At 39.1% G+C, this 24,261-nt stretch overlaps 1 protein-coding gene across 2 annotated transcripts in view; it reads left to right on the top strand.

Annotated features, from left to right (window-relative positions):
* Positions 1–24,261, top strand: part of LOC144434653 (oxysterol-binding protein-related protein 11-like) — a 161,504-nt gene that overhangs the window by 47,219 nt on the left and 90,024 nt on the right. For both annotated transcript variants that reach the window (XM_078123157.1, XM_078123158.1), the window contains 3 exons: positions 15,250–15,411; positions 16,007–16,279; positions 19,301–19,342. In XM_078123157.1, the coding sequence (XP_077979283.1) occupies positions 15,250–15,411; positions 16,007–16,279; positions 19,301–19,342 (477 nt within the window). The remainder of the gene's footprint in view (positions 1–15,249; positions 15,412–16,006; positions 16,280–19,300; positions 19,343–24,261) is intronic.

Here is a 24,261-nt window from a genome sequence, read left to right as displayed (position 1 = left end):
TCATAAACTTAAATCTTCAAAACTACATGGTGAATGGGGCTGAAACTTGGTGGGAATATTTCTGGAGGTGTTATTCTGTAGTTATTGTTCAAACCATTTTGACACAAGTGGCCCTAGCAACCATGATGACACTGTTGGCAATGGTGGAGTGATTATGCATATTACAAAGACAAGAATAGGGATGGGTAGGTAAGTGAATTCAAGATTTTTAAAATGTATGTAAATATGCCTAGCAACAAGAGCACGCCCATAGCAACAATCAAATGATGATGTATATTGCAAAGATGAAACTTGGGATGTGTAGGTAAGTGATTAATGATTCCAAAAATGTAACCAAATATGCCTAGCAACAAGACCATGCTCATACATGTACATGTAGCAACAGCCAAACACAGTTGTGCTATAATGCCATTGGCGCTATTTTTGTTAATTCTAGGCCTGAATCTAGCGATATAGCTGGAAAACAAATTGTTTATACTCCTAGGGTTATAGATCCCACTCCTATTGTACCTCATACTTCTAGGGTTATAGATACCACTACAATTGTACCTCATACTCCTAGGGTTATAGATCCCACTCCCATTGTACCTCATACTCCTAGGTTTATAGATCCCACTCCCATTGTACCTCATACTAGGGTTATAGATCCCACTCCCATTGTACCTCATACTAGGGTTATAGATCCCACTCCCATTGTACCTCATACTGCGGTTATAGATCCCACTCCCATTGTACCTCATACTCCTAGGGTTATAGATCCCACTACAATTGTACCTCATACTCCTAGGTTTATAGATCCCTCTCCCATTGTACCTCATACTCCTAGGGTTATAGATCCCACTCCCATTATACCTCATTCTCCTAGGGTTATACATCCCACTCCCATTATACCTCATACTCCTAGGGTTATAGATGTCACTCCCATTTGTACCTCATACTCCTTGGGTTATAGATCCCACTCCCATTATACCTCATACTCCTAGGGTTATAGATCCCACTCCCTCTATACCTCATACTCCTAGGGTTATAGATCCCACTCCCATTATACCTCATACTCCTAGGGTTATAGATCCCACTCCCTCTATACCTCATACTCCTAGGGTTATAGATCCCACTCCCATTATACCTCATACTGCAAGGGTTATAGATCCCACTCCCATTATACCTCATACTCCTAGGGTTATAGATCCCACTCCCATTATACCTCATACTCCTACAATGTAGGTTTATAGATCCCACTCCCATTATACCTCATACTGCAAGGGTTATAGATCCCACTCCTATTATACCTCATACTCCTAGGGTTATAGATCCCACTCCCATTATACCTCATTCTCCTAGGGTTATAGATCCCACTCCCATTGTACCTCTACTCCTAGGTTTATAGATCCCACTCCCATTATACCTGATACTCCTAGGGTTATAGATCCCACTCCTATTGTACCTCATACTTCTAGGGTTATAGATACCACTACAATTGTACCTCATACTCCTAGGGTTATAGATCCCACTCCCATTGTACCTCATACTCCTAGGTTTATAGATCCCACTCCCATTGTACCTCATACTAGGGTTATAGATCCCACTCCCATTGTACCTCATACTAGGGTTATAGATCCCACTCCCATTGTACCTCATACTGCGGTTATAGATCCCACTCCCATTGTACCTCATACTCCTAGGGTTATAGATCCCACTACAATTGTACCTCATACTCCTAGGTTTATAGATCCCTCTCCCATTGTACCTCATACTCCTAGGGTTATAGATCCCACTCCCATTATACCTCATTCTCCTAGGGTTATACATCCCACTCCCATTATACCTCATACTCCTAGGGTTATAGATGTCACTCCCATTTGTACCTCATACTCCTTGGGTTATAGATCCCACTCCCATTATACCTCATACTCCTAGGGTTATAGATCCCACTCCCTCTATACCTCATACTCCTAGGGTTATAGATCCCACTCCCATTATACCTCATACTCCTAGGGTTATAGATCCCACTCCCTCTATACCTCATACTCCTAGGGTTATAGATCCCACTCCCATTATACCTCATACTGCAAGGGTTATAGATCCCACTCCCATTATACCTCATACTCCTAGGGTTATAGATCCCACTCCCATTATACCTCATACTCCTACAATGTAGGTTTATAGATCCCACTCCCATTATACCTCATACTGCAAGGGTTATAGATCCCACTCCCATTATACCTCATACTCCTAGGGTTATAGATCCCACTCCCATTATACCTCATTCTCCTAGGGTTATAGATCCCACTCCCATTGTACCTCTACTCCTAGGTTTATAGATCCCACTCCCATTATACCTGATACTCCTAGGGTTATAGATCCCACTCCTATTGTACCTCATACTGCTAGGGTTATAGATCCCACTCCCATTGTACCTCTACTCCTAGGTTTATAGACCCCACTCCCATTGTACCTCATACTCCTAGGGTTATAGATCCCACTCCCATTGTACCCCATACTCCTAGGTTTATAGATCCCACTGCCATTGTACATCATACTGCTAGGGTTATAGATCCCACTCCCATTGTACTTCATACTCCATTGGGTTATAGATCCCACTCCCATTATACCCCATACTCCTAGGTTTATAGATCCCACTCCCATTGTACCTCATACTCCTAGGGTTATAGATCCCACTCCCATTGTACCTCATACTCCTAGGGTTATAGATCCCACTCCCATTGTACCTCATACTCCTAGGTTTATAGATCCCACTCCCATTATACCCCATACTCCTAGGTTTATAGATCCCACTCCCATTGTACCTAATACTCCTAGGGTTATAGATCCCACTCCAATTATACCTCATACTCCTAGGGTTATAGATCCCACTCCAATTATACCTCATACTGCTAGGGTTATAGATCCAACTTCCATTGTACCTCATACTCCTAGGGTTATAGATCCCACTCCAATTATACCTCATACTGCTAGGGTTATACATCCCATTCCCATTGTACCTCATACTCCATAGGGTTATAAATCCCACTCCCACTGTACCTCATACTCCTAGGTTTATAGATCTCATTCCCATTGTACCTCATACTCCATAGGGTTATAAATCCCATTCCCATTGTACCTCATACTCCATAGGGTTATAAATCCCACTCCCATTGTACCTTATACTCCTAGGTTTATTGATCCCACTCCCATTGTTCCTCATACTCCTAGGGTTATAGATCCCACTCTCATTTGTACTTCATACTCCATAGGGTTATAAATCCCATTCCCATTGTACCTCATACTCCATAGGGTTATAAATCCCACTCCCATTGTACCTCATACTCCTAGGTTTCTGGATCCCACTCCCATTGTACCTCATACTGCTAGGGTTATAGATCCCACTCCCATTGTACCTCATACTGCTAGGGTTATAGACCCCATTCCCATTGTACCTCATACTCCTACAATGTAGGTTTATAGATCCCACCCCATTGTACCTCATACTCCTAGGTTTATAATAGATCCCACTCCCATTGTACCTCATACTGCTAGGGTTATAGATCTCACTCCCATTGTACCTCATACTCCTAGGGTTATAGATCCCACTCCCATTGTACCTCATATTCCTAGGTTTATAGATCCCACTACAATTGTACCTCATACTCCTAGGTTTATAGATCCCACTCCAATTATACCTCATACTGCTAGGGTTATAGATCCCACTCCCATTGTACCTTATACTCCTAGGTTTATTGATCCCACTCCCATTGTTCCTCATACTCCTAGGGTTATAGATCCCACTCTCATTTGTACTTCATACTCCTCGTGTTATAGGTCCCACTCCCATTGTACCTCATACTCCTTGTTTTATAGATCCCACTCCAATTATACCCCATACTTCTAGGTTATAGATCCCACGGCCATTGTACCTCATACTTCTAGGTTATAGATCCCACGGCCATTGTACCTCATACTCCTAGGTTTATAGATCCCACTCCCATTGTACCTCATACTCCTAGGTTTATAGATCCCACTCCCATTGTACCTCATACTTCTAGGTTATAGATCCCACTCCAATTATACCTCATACTGCTAGGTTTATATATCCCACTCCCATTGTACCTCATACTCCGAGGTTTATAGATCCCACTCCCATTGTACCTCATACTCCTAGGGTCATAGATCCCACTCCCATTGTACCTCTTACTCCTAGGTTTATAGATCCCACTCACAGTGTACCTCATACTGCTAGGGTTATAGATCCCACTCCCATTGTACCTCATACTCCAAGGGTCATAGATCCCACTCCCATTGTACCTCATACTCCTAGGTTTATACTAGATCCCACTCCCATTGTACCTCATACTCCTAGGGTCATAGATCCCACTCCCATTGTACCTCATACTCCTAGGGTCATAGATCCCACTCCCATTGTACCTCATACTCCAAGGGTTATAGATCCCACTCCCATTGTACCTCATACTCCTAGGGTCATAGATCCCACTCCCATTGTACCCAATACTCCTAGGGTTAAAGATCCCACTCCCATTGTACCCCATGCCCCTAGGGTTATAGATCCCACTCCCATTGTACCTGATACTCCTAGGGTTATAGATCCCACTCCCATTGTACCTGATACTCCTAGGGTTATAGATCCCACTCCCATTATACCTCATACTGCTAGGGTTATAGATCCCACTCCCATTGTACCTCATACTCCTAGGGTCATAGATCCCACTCCCATTGTACCTCTTACTCCTAGGGTTATAGATCCCACGCCCATTGTACCCAATACTCCTAGGGTTAAAGATCCCACTCCCATTGTACCCCATGCCCCTAGGGTTATAGATCCCACTCCCATTGTACCTGATACTCCTAGGGTTATAGATCCCACTCCCATTATACCTCATACTGCTAGGGTTATAGATGCCACTCCCATTATACCCCATACTTCTATGTTTATAGATCCCACTCCCATTGTACCTCATACTCCTAGAGTTATAGATCCCACTCCCATTGTACCTCATACTCCTAGGTTTATAGATCCCACTCCCATTGTACCTCATACTCCTAGGTTTATAGATCCCACTCCCATTGTACTTCATACTCCATTGGGTTATAGATCCCACTCCCATTATACCTCTTACTCCTAGGGTTATAGATCCCACTCCCATTGTACCCAATACTCCTAGGGTTAAAGATCCCACTCCCATTGTACCCCATGCCCCTAGGGTTATAGATCCCACTCCCATTGTACCTGATACTCCTAGGGTTATAGATCCCACTCCTATTATACCTCATACTGCTAGGGTTATAGATGCCACTCCCATTATACCCCATACTTCTATGTTTATAGATCCCACTCCCATTGTACCTCATACTCCTAGGTTTATAGATCCCACTCCCATTGTACATCATACTCCTAGGTTTATAGATCCCACTCCCATTGTACATCATACTCCTAGGGTTATAGATCCCACTCCCATTGTACATCATACTCCTAGGGTTATAGATCCCACTCCCATTGTACCTCATACTACTAGGTTTATAGATCCCACTCCCATTGTACTTCATACTCCATTGGGTTATAGATCCCACTCCCATTATACCCCATACTCCTAGGTTTATAGATCCCACTCCCATTGTACATCATACTCCTAGGTTTATAGATCCCACTCCCATTGTACCTCATACTCCTAGAGTTATAGATCCCACTCCCATTGTACCTCATACTCCTAGGTTTATAGATCCCACTACAATTGTACCTCATACTCCTAGAGTTATAGATCCCACTCCCATTGTACCTCATACTCCTAGGTTTATAGATCCCACTACAATTGTACCTCATACTCCTAGAGTTATAGATCCCACTCCCATTGTACCTCATACTCCGAGGTTTATAGATCCCACTACCATTGTACCTCATACTCCTAGGTTTATAGATCCCACTACAATTGTACCTCATACTCCTAGAGTTATAGATCCCACTCCCATTGTACCTCATACTCCTAGGTTTATTGATCCCACTCCCATTGTACCTCATACTCGTATGTTTATAGATCCCACTCCCATTGTACCTCATACTCCTAGGGTTATAGATCCCACTGCCATTGTACATCATATTCCTAGGTTTATAGATCCCACTCCCATTGTACCTCATACTCCTAGGGTTATAGATCCCACTGCCATTGTACATCATATTCCTAGGTTTATAGATCCCACTCCCATTGTACCTCATACTCCTAGGGTTATAGATCCCACTGCCATTGTACATCATATTCCTAGGTTTATAGATCCCACTCGCATTGTACCTCATACTCCTAGGTTTATAGATCCCACTCACATTGTACCTCATACTCCTAGGTTTATAGATCTCATTGTACATCACACTCCTAGGGTTATAGATCCCACTGACATTGTACATCATAGTCCTAGGTTTATAGATCCCACTCCCATTGTACCTCATTCTGCTTGGTTTATAGATCCCACTCCTATTGTACCTCATACAATGTCACAAGGTGGTGATTTTGAATATAGATTCTTTAGTTTACTGAACTAGTGACCTTTTGATGAATGGTGATGACAGGTATAGGTCAGGGACCTTTTCGTGATGACAGTGTGCTAATTTACATGTCTACAGCTAAACATCTGTTGAACTTTATGTGTACCCAATCAACGTTAAGGAGACCCCTATAAATACTCTCGAAGCCAGTGATCACATGCTTCTCCTAACTTTGAACATCAAGGCCTGAAGGTGGATACTGCTATCTTGGAGCTGCCGACTTGCTGGCTACTGGTTGCTGTCGCATGGGCGTGTGTTATTCCACAACAAGAACTTAACCTACACCAAAGGGACACTACGTTAATTTGCTAATGGACTACGGACATTGACTGTACTTAGTACCGTGTAAAACTGGTGAGTCCCTGACATGCGGATAATTGAATACAAGACAATACGGACTGGCTGACAGCCATTTGAGCTTCACATTTCGCGTGTACAACGGTTTGCTGCCTCGTGGACTAGAATTTGCTAAATAATTAGTTAGTACCTGTCATCACCATAACTATGCATTTATAAGCCTTGTTTGTTATTTTGTACAACCTGACAAGTGTATCAGGGGATATGTATAGCACGTTCCTATTCAGTTTATGTAATATTATTTCATGGGCAAATACAGTATTCTCAATTGATATGTTGTTCTCTGTCGCTTCATTTATACAATACTCCATTCTATCCTTTAGTTGTATGTGTCACTCGACCATCTTGTGACATACTCCTAGGTTTATAGATCTCATTGTACATCACACTCCTAGGGTTATAGATCCCACTGACATTGTACATCATAGTCCTAGGGTTATAGATCCCACTCCCATTGTACTTTATGTAGTAGGAAAAGTTACTATGGGTAATGAATCATGATAAGATGATATTTTCAATGTCCATGCTCCAGTTGACGAGGAGTACATGGATGATGATATCCAGCCTGAGGATTCTTCTTCTAACCTTTGTTCTATTAATCCGTCTCAAGTCTCAGTTGAATTACATGTAGGAGGGTATTCAAAAGAAATGGTTAGCCTTGCTAGACAATTGGTTCAATGGATATATGAGACACACAGGTAGATCAGCTACGAGTGCTATGCTGTTCAGGACTCTTCCCCATTTATTTCTCTTCCTCCTTCATTGGCTATCATAGACCGTCTAAGATTAGTAAAATTCAAGGTACTTATCATTCTAGTGCCACACCTGCCAAGCTTATTGGGACCTTCAGTGTAAATTCATATTTTAGCACCTAAAAATGCACTTAGTGAGTGAACATGATAGTCAAGATTTTGATGGAGGGTAAAGTCTAGTAGCATAGTATTGACTCATAGTACTAAAATAATAAGACAATGAAGCAGAGATTATTAAAGAGAAATATATAGACAAACAAATTGATATTTTCAATGTTTAAAGTTTGTGACTTTTCCATTTGGTTGATTGAAAATGTTCTAATGGCTATGATGTTTTTTGAAACCTACAACATGTAGAGTGTTGACTTTCTTTAAAATGTTTTGTAACATATTGTGAGAGCTGTTGTTAATTACTTCTCGTCCATGTCAGAGAATTTGATGTCACTCAATAGAATAAATTTTGATGTTTGACACCCCAGGAAAATGACCCAAATCAATACGAATACCCTTGTAAAACTGATGGAATACCCCTGGAAAGCCCTGGAATTTATCTTTACTCTAAGTGTACAAAGCATGTCAATCTGATTTAAATCTGATGTAGTTGTCGGTTAATCGTTCATTGTTATTTTACCTTGGTATTTTTACTTGAATTGACATTCGTCATATATCTTTAAGTTTTCATCTTCATGGCGGCCTTTACATCGGAACCCAAGCCCATGCCCACTCAGTTCTAGCTCGCCTGTGCCTGTAGCCAATCAAGAGCGACCTTACATTAGTATTGGAGGATTGAATTACAGGCACCGCAGGAAATTCTCCGGATGACAACGGTCTGATGTTGTCAACTAATTAGTCAGTAATATTGAGACAATTACCGAGACATGTTAATTTTGTAACTGATGTCACCGCTGAGACATGCTTACTGACTTGCATGTAAGCCTTCCTTATAAGAACAGTGGTGTAGCACCACGGGTGACATGATAAAACGATATATAGAGTCCAGAAAACATTTCATGTACATGTACACGCGTAGAAATTGGAGTAAACATATTTGTATTAATAATATGTACACAAGTTTACTTTCACACAAAAGCTTGCTAGTGTTTGTCTTCATTCAATACCGTCGATGTATAAAAAGTAAAAACATTGAAGATGGCAACAAATCGTAAATATTGTTAGTATGAGTGGTGTACCAACAATGCAATGTCGTAATGTTTACGGTTTACTCAGACCACGCAGGTCTCACACGTACATGTACCTCCATACTCAGACACAAATCAGAGATAGCAGAGGTAGTACATGAAAATAGTAAGACAATCATCAGCCATACAATGGGAAAGTTCAGTACTGTGTATCAAGTTGTGAACAGCAAAACGATGTCAAAATCAACAGATTTGGATACACGGAAGAAGATTATTGAGTTGTTATAGAAGTTGTATGTTGGTGAAAATACGTGCAGTGTACAAAAAATTGCAGAATTGTTGTGGTGCCGAAGTCAACTGTTCACGACATAATGTATGAAGATAACATAGTGTTAAATTGGAATAAAGTTGTCAGGAACTAGAGTAATATGAAAGATAACAACCTAATGATGTACATGGAAAACAAAGACATCAGATATTTCTCTTGTCTTTCTACATCGCGATCTACTACATTTTGTTTGTGTCACTTTTTTCACAAACCAGTGAGAAGTGAAGCAAAATTTCAAACAGGGCAAATTTGACAACTCACTACTTACAAGATTACTTCCAACTCACTTGGTACATGTATTTTGAGGGAAGGGTGCTGGGTGAATGTGTTCCAAATAACCATTACGTCAGTTCATGGCTTACATTTGTAGGTAATTGTGATTTTAGGTCATCATGCATGGACTACAGCTCTCCAGTTGTTCTGTGGTGTATATCTGGCAAGTTTTACCACGATACAAAATTTGAAATGGATACATACTGATATTACATGTACACAGAGCACACATTATTTGCTAGCAAATAAAGTATAAATATGCCGCCATGTAACAAAGAAAGGCCTAGCATGGGAAGTATTTCGGACAGCACCATTTTATTGACAGAAACCAAAGGATTCATTCAATATGAGTAGCAAGGAGAGAATGATAATTCTGTTAGTACATTATGAATAGTGGTTCAAGAAAGCACACATACATTTATTTTTTATAAGATGATTGGATATTTCTATATTTCTCATCATTTTATTGTTCTCATCCCAAGACACACCAAGTAGTCACCCCTTCAGAAAGTATATATACCCAAATCAAGACACACCAAGTAGTCACCCCTTCAGAAAGTATATATACCCAAATCAAGACACACCAAGTAGTCACCCCTTCAGAAAGTATATATACCCAAATCCAAAATTTATTGCGCAGTTTGTGTAAAATGTAAAGATAAGAAATGCGGAAATTAGTTTCTGCTGAGTCAGTATGCGGTGACATCTATAAGAAAAGGAAATAGACGGTTTCAAACCTGCCCTCTCCAGCATTGATATCCTTGATCTCGTAGATCGTGCTCGCCTGAAAACAGGTGAGATCTAAAGGATGGTGCCAGTGTTCTGCCTGTGTGATGATAATCTTTACGGCACAAATATAGGTTTTGCGTACCGAGGTTGTAAGGCGGAATTGCCCGACTTTAGGAAGGCCAGTGAGCCGTACGACCAAGGTCTGCAAAACTCATATCTGGGCTGTAAAGGTTTTATCATATACCTCATGAAGCACTCAAAAAATCAATAATTTGGCCATTTTTAGAGACACTAATACTGATATTTATACCGAAAATAAATTGCCGTTCATTGTTAATCTTGAGGGCTCTTCACATGTATGGCCTGGTGGATTGATTTTAGTATGTTCATATCTTGAGCTCCGTGCATTGCACGTACGTCGTACATACGAATCATTTGAGTTGCAGGAAACACAAACACTGCTGCCAATGCAAGAAAAAACGGAAAACATGCAACACACAATTACTGTTAACAGATTTGAAATTTGATAAATTTCATGATATTAAATTTAACTATGCAACAGATGTTTTGGAAAAATGACCATAGCTACTAGTTAAAGAAAGAAAGTAGTCCAAAATTCCTGCAAGTGACCTTATTTTGGAAACTGGGCTGGTCCGTGATATGGAAAATTACTGCCTGGCGAGAGCTCAAGACTTTTCCATAGCAATACATAGGGACGTGATTATAGGTATATGATGATAATCCTTTAGGATGATTACACAGTATAGAAGTAGAAGTAGAAGTAAGTCGAATTTTAGTCAGATTGGAACCCTTTGAGACTGACTGACCCAAGCTGTGTTGTGAAAACCTTACATTGAAAAAAACATCATGTTACAGTAAAGTTAGCAAATGCACACGTCTGGTCTATCTTGTTACAAGATACATCATTAACATGTACACAAAGTGAAATACATAATATGCATATGTATACAAAATAGCTTAGAGGCATCATGTCCTATTTTCTTCCATAAGGAAGAGATATATTTGGGCTGAAATTCTGAAATGTCTGTGTGTGTGTATGTGTCTGTCTGTCTGTTTGTCTGTGTCATCGTTTTCTCCAAAACGGCTGGTGGCCTAGTATATTGACGTCATCTCATTAATTAGTAATCACAGGCGTGGCCAAAGTCAAGTCCAAGGTTATTATGATCTTACCCTGTCCAGCGACAGATCCATGGTGCTATCTACAAATGTATAGTGTGTGTCTAAACTTCACTTTTCCTGGAAGCACTTCCCGATACAAATATTTTGTTTTGAATTTCGGAATAACTGCATTACATTTTGCTCAGTTTTGATCGTCAAACACGGGAAATTTCATAACTACATGTAGTAGCATATAGCATGGCCACTTTCTAAACCACAACGGAATCACCATGTTACTATTTCGTTCAAAATATTGTCTGAAGCTTTGAATGCATGATGAAAGGGGTAACCGACGTGATTTTACACATTGCCACATAAATTTAGTCAAAAAATTAGTGTCTGCTTACGTCTGTACGTCTGTACGTACGTACGTATGTACGCACGCACTCCATTAAATTCAAAAGGGGAAATTTTGCCTTGTTACAGAAGTCATGCTGAATTTGGCTGTTACAACGAACCCAAAATGTTTTTATGCTCCTCAATTTGATCGCTGCGTAAATAATCTTTCCACACTGTAGCTTGCTACAAATTACATGTAAAGCGTTTTCTTTTAGTTAGTTAGTTGTGGTGTCTATTCGCGTTTCAATGCCTGATGCATTGCTCATGTTGGCATCTGAAAATGGCTAAGTCTTTTGATTAAAAATAACTTTCAATATGTACATGTATTGGCACATCACTGCGTATCAGACACATCGACTGATATCGTAGACAAACGGATAAACAAAACTAGACTCGATTGTTACAGGTTTGTTTTTAAAATTGAAATACATAGCTCGGGTGATACTCGTATCGTACCCATTCAGTATAACTCGGAGGAGTACATGCATGTGAACATTGACTGCTTTCTGGAAATAGGACAAGTCTAGTCAAACATAAACCAGCCTTAACAGACATTTTGTAAGAACACGGAACGAAACTAATAGGAAAATCAAAGATATTTTAAACCAACTCGAAATCGAAGATGCAAGATATTATGGAAGTATTCCGGAAGTACAAATCAAAGCAAGCTCAGATTGCCATGCTTTGGTGATATTGCCATGAATGTTATGTGCATATGCTACTTGTGAAGTTTATTTTGAACCAAGATTTCCTGATTCAGTCAAAACATGGCCCAATATGTAAACCACGATAAAAAAAATTGTCATCTATCTAACGATTTTGGCCGTAATGATCAATCCACCGACCGAAAGCCTGACGTGTGTACGTAATTATTTTGACAGCGATCGAGTATGCACTGACGGTCTGTGCCGCGCTGGAATGTTCTCAAACTAGGCTTCTGAAACTACTTCACGTGATTTTGGAGTACATGCTTGAAATGTGTCAGCTTGCATTTGACCCTGACCAAAGTATCAACAGTTTTCAAAGTGCAAGAATCAGATATGAGGACGTGAGCAGTAAATCTTGAGACGGTACGAAACTCGGTCATCAGTGAATTTCGGAATCGTATGGGCAAATGTCGGTATTCTTTGAGAGGTTTTACTCGTTTGTTCATATGCGTTATATGGATATTTTTTATGTTATTAACGTTGCGACGTCACTACTAGAAGAGAAAGAAAGTTACGCCTGTGATACCCACATCTTTTTCTTTCCTTCATCGTACTGTCATGGAGATATCTCCCCCTTTACTCCTTATGGTACAGTGCTAGTGATCCGTGTGATCTGAGCATGCGCGAATTTGACACCGTGTATATTTTGCATAATCCTCTGTCAATCTCTTAGTTGTATGCAAATATCGTAAGTTTATAGTGATAAAATAGGGCATCTTTAGGCGTTTCGGTACCCATGCATTTGTTTACTTCTTTTTTTCATGATTTTTCGGCATTTGCAAAACTCAAACCCAGTTCAATTTTCTATGGCAAAGGAGCACATAATCTCAAAAATGGTCAAAATAATGATTTTTTGTGCATCTCCACCTTAAAGTGTATAAACAGTTACGATGCTTACCATGAAGTATGTAAACTTTCTGATGCGTAATTATAGCAATGTTATGTGGGTTTGAATTTCGTTTATTATTTGCCGTGGAAACAGGTGTGCATATCCCGCGTATGTAGGGGATCATGGAAGCCGAGTGATGTAGAGGATGGCATGGCAAGGCTATCCTGTGCTGAGAATAGGAGGCAGGCATTTTAACGACAACTAACTTTCATTTGGACTTGAAAAATCACAGATATAGAGCTAAATTTCTTGCATAAATCATGAAATTGCAAGACTACCCTTACGGAAGGCATTCAGTTTAAATCTGGTTCAGAATGCTCTGACATATACATGCAAAACAGGTACCACAAGTTGGAGAGTGGGCTGCGCAATGGATTGGTGTTGGTATAATTCAGATATATCTTTGAATAAACATTATACATATGTACATCAAACAAAACATTTCAATAGGCCACAGGGACCATTAAGCTAATCTGTTGGTCTGGGGCCAATGTTGTTTAGAAAAGCCATGTTAGAAGCATAATTTGTTGAGTGGATGCTACACATTTATATTAATTAGTACCAAATACTACTATATACTGCATACATGCATGTGCCTAATGACCATGTTTCTTCCCTTTTACAAGCAGTGGTGATCTCTACATACATACATACATACATACATACATACATACATACATACATACATACATACAAACATACATACATACATACATACATACATACATACATACATACTTACATACATACATACATACATACATACATACATACAAACATTCATACATACATACATACATACATACATACATACATACAGAAATACAGAAATTAATAATATACATTTATCGAGTTTCACTCTTAAGTTCAGATAATGTCAAAACAAATGGTATAATTAAGCAATAACCCCCGCCGAAGGCGGGTATACACGAGATTTTGGTACAATTCGCGACATATAGCACGAGCCGAATGGCGAGTGCTATATGGAGCGAATTGTACCAAATTCGAGTGTATACCCGCCTTCGGAGGGGGTTATTGCTATTATATTATATCAAAATATGTGTCTATTTCTTCTAAATGTGATTCTGTGGTTATTTATATGCCTGAAAAGGCGAATTCGCACGTACAGAAAAAGATCGTCGGTAATAGATCGTCGGGAACGAGCATATTTTGATGAGTGGATACGTTCATGTAGCCCCCCGCACACACTGCATGAACACAAACCATACACTGCATTGCAATGCATTGTATTGCATACTTTATTTACATCATATAATGCATAACGAAAACGCGTTGAAAACTAGCAACAAAGAAAACGGGGCAAGAGGTTAAAGAAAGTAACAATTTTGTTTGGATATTTACATAAGAATACAATCTTGTACACTTCTAAAAATAGATGTCTCGGCGTTGAATCAGTTGAATCGGAAAAAGCGCGAGACAGTTAATCAGAGACGCGACGTTACACAGTCTACTTTAATCTAATGGTTAACAAATTGAACATTGACCGAACCTGAAAATGTACAGTTTTGAAATAATCCTGACGCACTTGACTGATGTGATGGTTAAAAGTTAAATTGGTGTTGCTTGATTCAACGCGTAACGAGAGTAGGACGCTGAGACGGCTCGTTGCATGGGAGAACTTGTACCTTATCAGTGATGTTGAAGCCACTGATCGATCGTTGCTTTCGATCGCAAGGTCATCAGTGGAATTATTTGGACTACTGTAACCCAAACTATTGTACAGGATACCTGACACATCTTTACTCTGGGGAAGTGTTAACTTATTGGCATAAGAACGATCACATTCAGCTTGTATGTACTATTCATATGCTAGTTTAGGGGCCCATTTTACCACTGCCAGCCGTGGTAAAATGGGATTTTACCACAGTTATTATCCAATCAGAATGGCGCATAGTAGCATGATATAATATAATAATCTTTTTTTAATCAGTAATCAGGATATAGTTAAATTTAATGATGATATTATTTATTGTGTAATTTGTCCTACAGGGAGCTGTGATTTCACCGAGTGATGAAGACTCACAGACATTTTCAGTGAATGCTGCCAATGGGGAAGTGTACAGATTGAGAGCTTCAGATGCCAAAGAAAGACAACACTGGGTTAACAAACTACGGGCTGTAACACAGTACCACACAGAACAAATGGCACAGGTAATATCAATTCTTCTTGGAAATATAAATGCACATTTCAAAATTTACATATGAAATGAAAAGTTGTGCCTCATACACATTGCTTAGTATCACTCTCCTCACTGATTGTGTTGAAAAATGATCTAAACTCACTTTTACAACGTCGATATATAAATCCATGGGATCATCAACAACAATTAAAGAATTTACAGACCACTTTTTCAGATATACAAGTAGCTATTCTTTAAACAATAAGTGAGTGCTAGTTTTGCCTTGAGCAGTCATCAATCATGTCTCGGACAGTCAGAAATGTGTGAAACTAGACTTGTTAGTGTGTACAGCATTAATTTGTTGCATTTTCATTCATGATTGTATAATTTTGTATATTTATATACATTTATCTCCATCGGAAAGTCTGCAGAACTGTGTTGTGTTTACAAAGACACAAAACTTAGTCATATGTATATTTGTACTTGACTGATATTTTCAATCAAAATTTGCATGTCCTTGAAAAAAGCCACTGAGATGTGACAAGAGTGCAAGTTCAAGCCATGTTTGCATTCATTCATTTACTGCTGTAGTTTTTATAATTTCTTTCAATCTTCTTTGCCCCTAGATTTCCCCCATAAGCATGCAACAAAACCGACAGAGTGTGTCGCTGAATGATATAGCTCCGATAATGAGCTCTACAACAACAAGGCGGCCCAGTGCAGGTAGTACAGGAGGAGGTAGTGGGGTTAAAAACTCACCCTCTGGCACACCAGTACAGACTAGAAGATCTAAACATAAAAGACCACAGGCAACATCCAGAGATGATCCATTCAGAAATGTGAAAGAAGCACTCAGCAACACTGATGATTTACAGAGAGATTTAGTAGATAATATTGAAGTGGGTGTACATGTACTGTTTTCTTAATTTTCAGCACTAATGAACTTCATTTTTAGTGCTATTAACACAATGAAGTGTCTGTCTGTCTGTCTGTGTGTCTGTATGTATGTATATATGTATGTATGTATGTATGTATGTACCGGTATGTATGTATGTACCGTAATTCCTTGGGTTAGTGCCCTCACACGGGCAAGCACCCAGTGTGTTTGTTTAGGGGGCGACATCAAAATCAAAAACATCGTAATGACGCATCCTAACGAGTAGTTACTATGTACTATGGTGAATATTCATAAGTCTCGACGCATATTCATGTACTTTAGGTTGTAGACAATAAAAAGTAAACACCTATTGTCCATTATTCATTAGCCCAAACTACGATCATTTATGTGTAGTCTTCATTGTGAACAAAATCACGAAACAAATAAATTTTCTTTCCTGTGCAAATCAGTTTCACGCTTACTTTTTTCAATGTTATCATTCATTCGATGCCTTCTATGGCATTCGTACAGTCAGCTAGTCAGCTAAGTGTTTCAGATATATTCAGGTGTTTACCTAACATGTAAATATGTTATAAATGTAAATACATGTACATGAACACATCGGTGTCATTCTCCCGCACACCGTATACAAGTGCATAGTTTGCACTTCCAAAAAGAAAACATTTATATCCAACAATACTCTGTACAGTGGTTTAATTTCATCTTCCTAGACTTTTGATTTTCTATGGTAATCAGTTTCTAAAAATATGTGCTCCGAGGACGAAATCTGGATGAATCTATGTTAGGGAAGTTCTTGGAGTCAAAATACATAAAACTACACTATGATACAATACCGCAATCCATAAACTATTAGTTCCACAACATGAAGTATGAACGACAGCGTGAACTTTCAATTTGACAGAGACTCAGTTGTAAAAGTTTGATACAAATTTTGTGTTGCTGAGGAGAACTATTAATTCGGTATACACCAAGATAATCATTTATTCTTGAACGTTGCCTTACGTGTGAACCATGTTCACCACAGACGAAGCTTCGAAGAGCATGTATTGAACTGTAAATTCACATAATGCGTTCGATCTCATAACGAAGCCATTTTAGTGAGAATGAAATGGTGACGTGGCAGTATGAATTTATCTATGTGAAGTTTTCAGCATAGACTACTGTGCACCGATGTGGTATATTTAATCACCGCTTCACCCGTGAGGAAGATGCTTCGCCGTAAAAACGTAATGGCCGTGCTATCAATGGAAACCCTTTCTAAATTCTAACCATGTCTGTTAATAAGTAACCAATCACGTGGATTAGTAATGATAATATCACGTCGTTTCTAAAATACCCAAGATGTGCTTGTCCACGTCACAAAATGGTCATGGGGCACATGAAACTGTTGAAACGTTGTGCATACGATGGGTCATATTCAAATTTCACAGGTCACACTACACATAGAGATTTAGAACTTAAAGGTAGTTACAATTAGAACTGACTAAATCCAAAATGCCTTGTTCTACAACTTCGAAGCAAAGATGCCAACCGTACGTTTGCCAGCAGTAAGCCCCATTGTCCCCTGTTTATGACGCGCGTACATCCAAAAAATTGCATCCCAAGTGTCAAATATGGCATCAAATATGCACAAATAACACGTTAACGCGACCTCTGGTATGTACTGAATTATATTGAAATTTAAGTGTGTATTCGTAAGATATGGCCTAATTACCAAAGATCATTAATTATGCAAATTATGATCATAACTTTTCTTCTGAGAGCTCAATATGTTCACAATTATTACCCTTGGCATAGATCGATGGTGGCACAACAGCCCTTTATACTTTCTCAACTCCCAGGGGAGCAGACAATCCATTGTAACCTGTATAATCACATAGGATTAAAGCATTTACCTCTATCACACTAGGTTGGCAATTATACAGCTGGGTTGACGGAGGCACACAATCCTTGGTTCAATTCTTGCCCAAGGTCTTTAGCCATTCAGAAACAAATGGCGATGATTGGGCTTGAACCTGCAACCTGCATATTCCAAGCCAGCCACTCAAAACATTCTCCAATCATGACTCAACAAGTTATGAAGTGAAGTTATGTTGTTAGGATTTTATCTCAGTGTATACATAATGTGTGTGTGTGTGTGTGTGTGTGTGTGTGTGTGTGTGTGTGTGTGTGTGTGTGTGTGTGTGTGCCTGTCCATATCCGTGGACATGATATCTCAAAAAGTAATGCATTGGTTTAGTATGCATCTCAGAAATAAAAATTGCTTTAAAAGAAAACAAACAAATTTTGAACAAAATCAAAATCAAGACAAAAAATTCGGGGTTGCCATGGATGTTTGTAAATTAGAGGTCAAAAAGAGATTGAGATGTATCTATTTTAAAATCCAATATGGCCACCGAATTCTATTTTAAATTTTTTGGAAAATAAAAGATTGTCAGTTTCGTAGAATCCAAAAAACCAAAATTTCTCCAAATTATTTCTAAAGTACTAAATTGTTTCAAAAGTACTAAGAAAATCCTTTTGAGATTTGAATTACTGATTTTCATTGACATTGCTCCGACAGACACTTTCATTGACATTGCTTCCACAGACACTTTCATTGTCATTGCTTCCACAGACTTTTATTGACATTGCTTTGACAGACACTTTCATTGTCATTGCTCCGACAGACACTTTCATTGTCATTGCTCCGACAGACACTTTCATTGTCATTGCTCCGACAGACACTTTCATTGTCATTGTTCCGACAGACACTTTCATTGTCATTGCTTCCACAGACACTTTCATTGTCATTGTTCCGACAGACACTTTCATTGACATTGCTTCCACAGACACTTTCATTGATATTGCTTCCATAGACATTTTCATTGACATTGCTTCCACAAATACTTTCATTGATATTGCTTTGACAGACACTTTCTACCATATTTTTTAGAATTGATAGTCTTCATAATCTCTTGATGAAACACTTTTAACTTTATGTTCAGTTTCTTAACACCTATTTTCTATGTATTCTTTGTAGGCACTTCCTCAAGGAGGGCAACATATAAACTCATTAGACCATGTAAGTATTTAAATGTAACATATCAACTCATTAAACCATGGTAACATATCAACTCATTAGACCATGGTAACATACCAACTCATTAGACCATGGTAACATACCAACTCATTAGACCATGGTAACATATCAACTCATTAGACCATGGTAACATATCAATTCATTGGACCATGGTAACATATCAACTCATTAGACCATGGTAACATATCAACTCATTAGACCATGGTAACATACCAACTCATTAGACCATGGTAACATATAAACTCATTAAACCATGGTAACATATTAATTCATTAAACCATGGTAACATATCAACTCATTAGACCATGGTAACATACCAACTCATTAGACCATGGTAACATATTAATTCATTAGACCATGGTAACATATAAACTCATTAGACCATGGTAACATATCAACTCATTAAACCATGGTAACATACCAACTCATTAAACCATGGTAACATATCAACTCATTAGACCATGGTAACATATCAACTCATTAAACCATGGTAACATACCAACTCATTAGACCATGGTAACATATCAACTCATAAACCATGGTAACATATCAACTCATTAGACCATGGTAACATATTAATTCATTAAACCATGGTAACATATCAACTCATTAGACCATGTGAGTAAATTTTTAGTCCCCGCCGGACGAAGTCCGGGACGGGGACTTATGGATTGGGTTCCGTCTGTCCGTCCGTCCGTCCGTCCGTCCGCAGCCGTTTCTTGGAGATGCCTGGACCGATTTCTTTCAAACTTGGTACAGGGGCAACATACAGTGGCATACATATGCACGTCAATTTGTTTCATGATACGATCCAATATGGCTGCCTAGCAGCCATTTTGTTTGCAAATTTTCCCTGTCTAAAGCCATAATTCAGACATACTTGAACAGATCTCATTCAAAGTTGGCATTAGGACAGTGTTTTATGACATACATGTGCATATTCATTGTTGTCAAGATACGATCCAATATGGCCGCCTAGCAGCCATTTTGTTTGCGAATTTTCCATGTCCAAAGCCATAACTCAGACATGCTTGAGCAAATCTCATTCAAAGTTGGTATTAGGACAGTGTTCTATGACATACATGTGCATATCCATTTTCGTCGTGATACGATCCCCCATACCCGACCCATCCTTTATTGTTGTAGGCATGTTCCATGTCCAACAAGCAGACACAATATATCTAAGTCTGTTTGATTTAGGTTCACAAGTGTTGTTGCGTGATCAGAGTATTGATAATTCCTTAAAACCCAATCATAGCGGGGACTATGTCATTCTCAATGACTTGTATATTTTGGAAATCAGACAGTATGTTGTTTCTGTATTGTAATCATTGTGTCTTGTGAGTAAAGATTTACTACTTCTTTTGATTCTTTGTGAATTAATAGTTTTGTGCATTTTCCCATATTAAATGACACTGATCCTCCATCAAAGCCATATTAACCACTCATGCAGGTTTCTTTCAAATATAAACTCAATTTGAATATTGGGGTGTAAGGTATGTTTCAATGTGATGAATCAAATACAATAATTTCCAAAAGATGTATGTAAATGTGCCTAGCAACAAGACCAAGCCCACAGCAACAAAAGTATGCAAATATGTCTAGCAACAAGACCACATCCATAGCAACAGCCAAATGATCACATATATTGCAAAGATAACAACAGAGATTAATAGACAACTGAATAAACATTCAAAAAATATATGCAAAATGTGCCTAATAACAAGAACAGGCCCATATGAACAGCCAAATGATCGCATATATTGCACAGATAACGGGGATTAATAGACAAATGAATAACATTCAAAAAATGTATGCAGATATACCTAGCAACAAGACCATGTCCCTTGACAACAGCCAAATGATCATATATATTGTGAATGAACATTCAAAAAATGTATGTAAATGTGCTTAGCAACAAGACCACTCTCATAGCAACAGCCATATGATGGTGTATATCACAAGATAACATCAGGTATTCATAGACAAATGAACGAACATTCAAAAAATATATGCAAATATGTCTAGCAACATGACCACGCCATAATAACAGCCAAATGATCGCGTTATATTGCAAAGATAACAAAAGAGCTGGATTGGCAACTGGATAATCATTCAACAAATGAACACCTATATCTAGCATGGATCAACATGTGGATAAATATTTTTAGAAACTGTACATTTATGCTACAATGCCATTGGTGCTATTTTTACTGGATGGCAGCCATATTTGCAGTAATCAATCACTTTATTTAATACTGCATAACTAAACAACTTCAATCATAGACTGTATTCATAGAACAATCAAAATTAAGCTATTACTTACATATTGCCCATTGTACAATACAAACCGGAAGTGGAGAATATAGCGCCCTCTTGTGTTGAATTCTGGTATGGGGAAATAACATACACTATGGCATACCAATATATACCAAACACTGCATGTCCCTTGCAAGTTGATGTTCCAGTAAATGTGGGTCTACCCATCAATATTACTAAGTATTGTATAGCTTTGGTTTGGGTTATAATATAGAAACAAAAATGTAAATTCCAGCATCCAGTTGTATATTTATTCAAGGAGAGATATGGGCAATATGCAGCTAGGAATTTTAGTGTACGAGTATTTTTAGTCCCCTCTGCTTCCCCTTGTTTATTGCCAAATATAAATTAATGCTCCGGCACTCCATGGCCTGTCCCCCTAGTGGTCACATGACCCTGACTAGCCCAGTATTCCTTGGCAAATCAATGAATTTTGTAGAATAGCTCAAGGAATCTGAAAGTTTTATCCTCTTGTGCCAAGATTAACACGAGTTATCCCCTATAAAGTGGTGAACACTTCGCTGAATACCTCAGGATTCCAGCTCAGTCATTCCTTATTATTCTTGTGTGTTGCGTCTACGGTTTCAAGGACACTTTTTTTTAGTTCGTTGGCGCCTCATCTTGTATCGGGCGCTATTGTTGTATTTGTTATTATTTTTTAGCATTTGGACTTCCTTCACGATGTCGTGTCAGTCTCCCATAAGTAAGTGTGGCCACCCCATCGTTGTGGGAGATGGCCATGATCTTTGTGCGGACTGCAGATCCTGTCGACCCGACCAGACATGCAATTTCTGGAGTAACTGGACCGATCGTCAATGGAAGAAGTTTTCAGAAAGATGTGGCGAGGTCGATGACATCATCCCTCAATGCACGTCTTTGCTAGTCGAGTGACTTCCTCTACAGTAAGTACTTCCAAAAAAGGTAAGACCGTTTCCAGGGTTCGCTCGGTCCTGGAAAACCCTGGAAAACCCTGGAATTTCAAACCCTCCCTGGAAAGCCCTGGAAAACCCTGGAAAATGCGCCCTACCCCTGGAAAACCCTGGAAAATGATCATGATCAATCGATCGATTAATATTGATGATCATCATGTTTGTGCTCGAGCCACACATTCATATGATTCTGAATCTCGTAAATGCGAAATGGCGGAAATATTTTCAAAGTCTTTCGCCACGGTGGTGAATCAAAATTCACGCCGATTGAACCCAGACAGTCAAACGATCGTTCCACGAGACACTTCACCCCACAGACCGTGCCTATGATTAGTTGAATGGGCGCCGCAGTGTTTGTTTCGATCTTGCGTATATTGCTACTATACTCCATACATCTCCCAGTCATCATTTCAGGGACATGATATTGTAACACTGTAACAGTCCCGGCCGGGGTCTGTTAACAAGGTTATCGTAACATTGTAGCGAGTATCAAAGCATCATCAACCACGATTAGAAATTGTTACAAGTTCGGCGTATGAGTCGACATACTACAAGCTCAGGCATGGCTAGGGCCTAGGGAAGTGCAGTTGAATTTCCGGGTTGTGGAAGTACGGTTGTGACTTTTATGTCGTTGATAAATGGATATTTGTGTTATATGTTCTAAAAGAATAAACTACTGTTTTATGTTGTCGGTACAGTAACATTCGTCAAAGGTCAAGTTGAGTTAAGAAATCGCGATGATCCGCAACTCGTGGCGTCCGTACATAAACATCGAGACGCAAGCGATGAATGTATTCAGTTATTCATAGCTCGAAATTTCGTTACGTAAATGACGTTTTTATTCAAAATTTTGAAGAAAAAAATTATTTTAGGTGACTTATGAATCTAGTAACATCAAACCATACAATAACGAGGACAGACTTTAATTTTTAATTTAATTTTCTGGATATGTCTGAATTAGACTGAAGAATGCTGCGACTCAATCTTACACGATCAATGCACCAGCTTGACGAAACGGCTACTAAGGGGGTAGGAGAGAGGTTTCTCCGTTAATCTTAGCGTGCAAACGTGGTTTTGAAACCAACATCTTGCAGTGTCGATTGTCTTTAAAATGTTTTGTGACATATTATGGGAACTGTTGTTAATTTTTTTCGTCTACATCAGACAATTAGATGTCATTCAAAAAATATACTTTAGTGTCAACACCCCTGGAAAATGGTCAAAATCAATATGAATACCCCTGGAAAACTGATGAAAAACCCCTGGAAAGTCCTGGAATTTTGTTTTGCTTTAAGTGTACGAACCCTGGTTTCTCCTTCTCAGGAAAACCACCCTCTTCAAGGCGATAATTTACCTCCATTAGGGATCCTGGGGTGCATGCAGTTGTTGCCGCACAATCCCGGTTTAACCCACAAGGGGATTTATGGTCCGCGGAATCTAATCTATCACCCGATAGATGGGATCCGTATTACGCTTGGCGTTCCCAGCCCGATGACGGACAGGTTCGCCCGATTAAAAATACGATCGTTCAGGGAGAGGCAGAACGTATCCCCACTACGGAGGTCAGGGATATTTCCTTTGGTCAAGGTCAAACCACTACTGCGGTACATAGTAATTTACCGCCGGCTGCAAATTCGAGGGGGCAGTCCAGAT

This window comes from Glandiceps talaboti, chromosome 4 (genome assembly GCF_964340395.1).
Source record: "Glandiceps talaboti chromosome 4, keGlaTala1.1, whole genome shotgun sequence".
Classification (NCBI taxonomy): Eukaryota; Metazoa; Hemichordata; class Enteropneusta; family Spengelidae; genus Glandiceps; species Glandiceps talaboti.
Note: the sequence above shows the minus strand (reverse complement) of the source record. Positions and strands in the feature narration are given on the sequence as shown.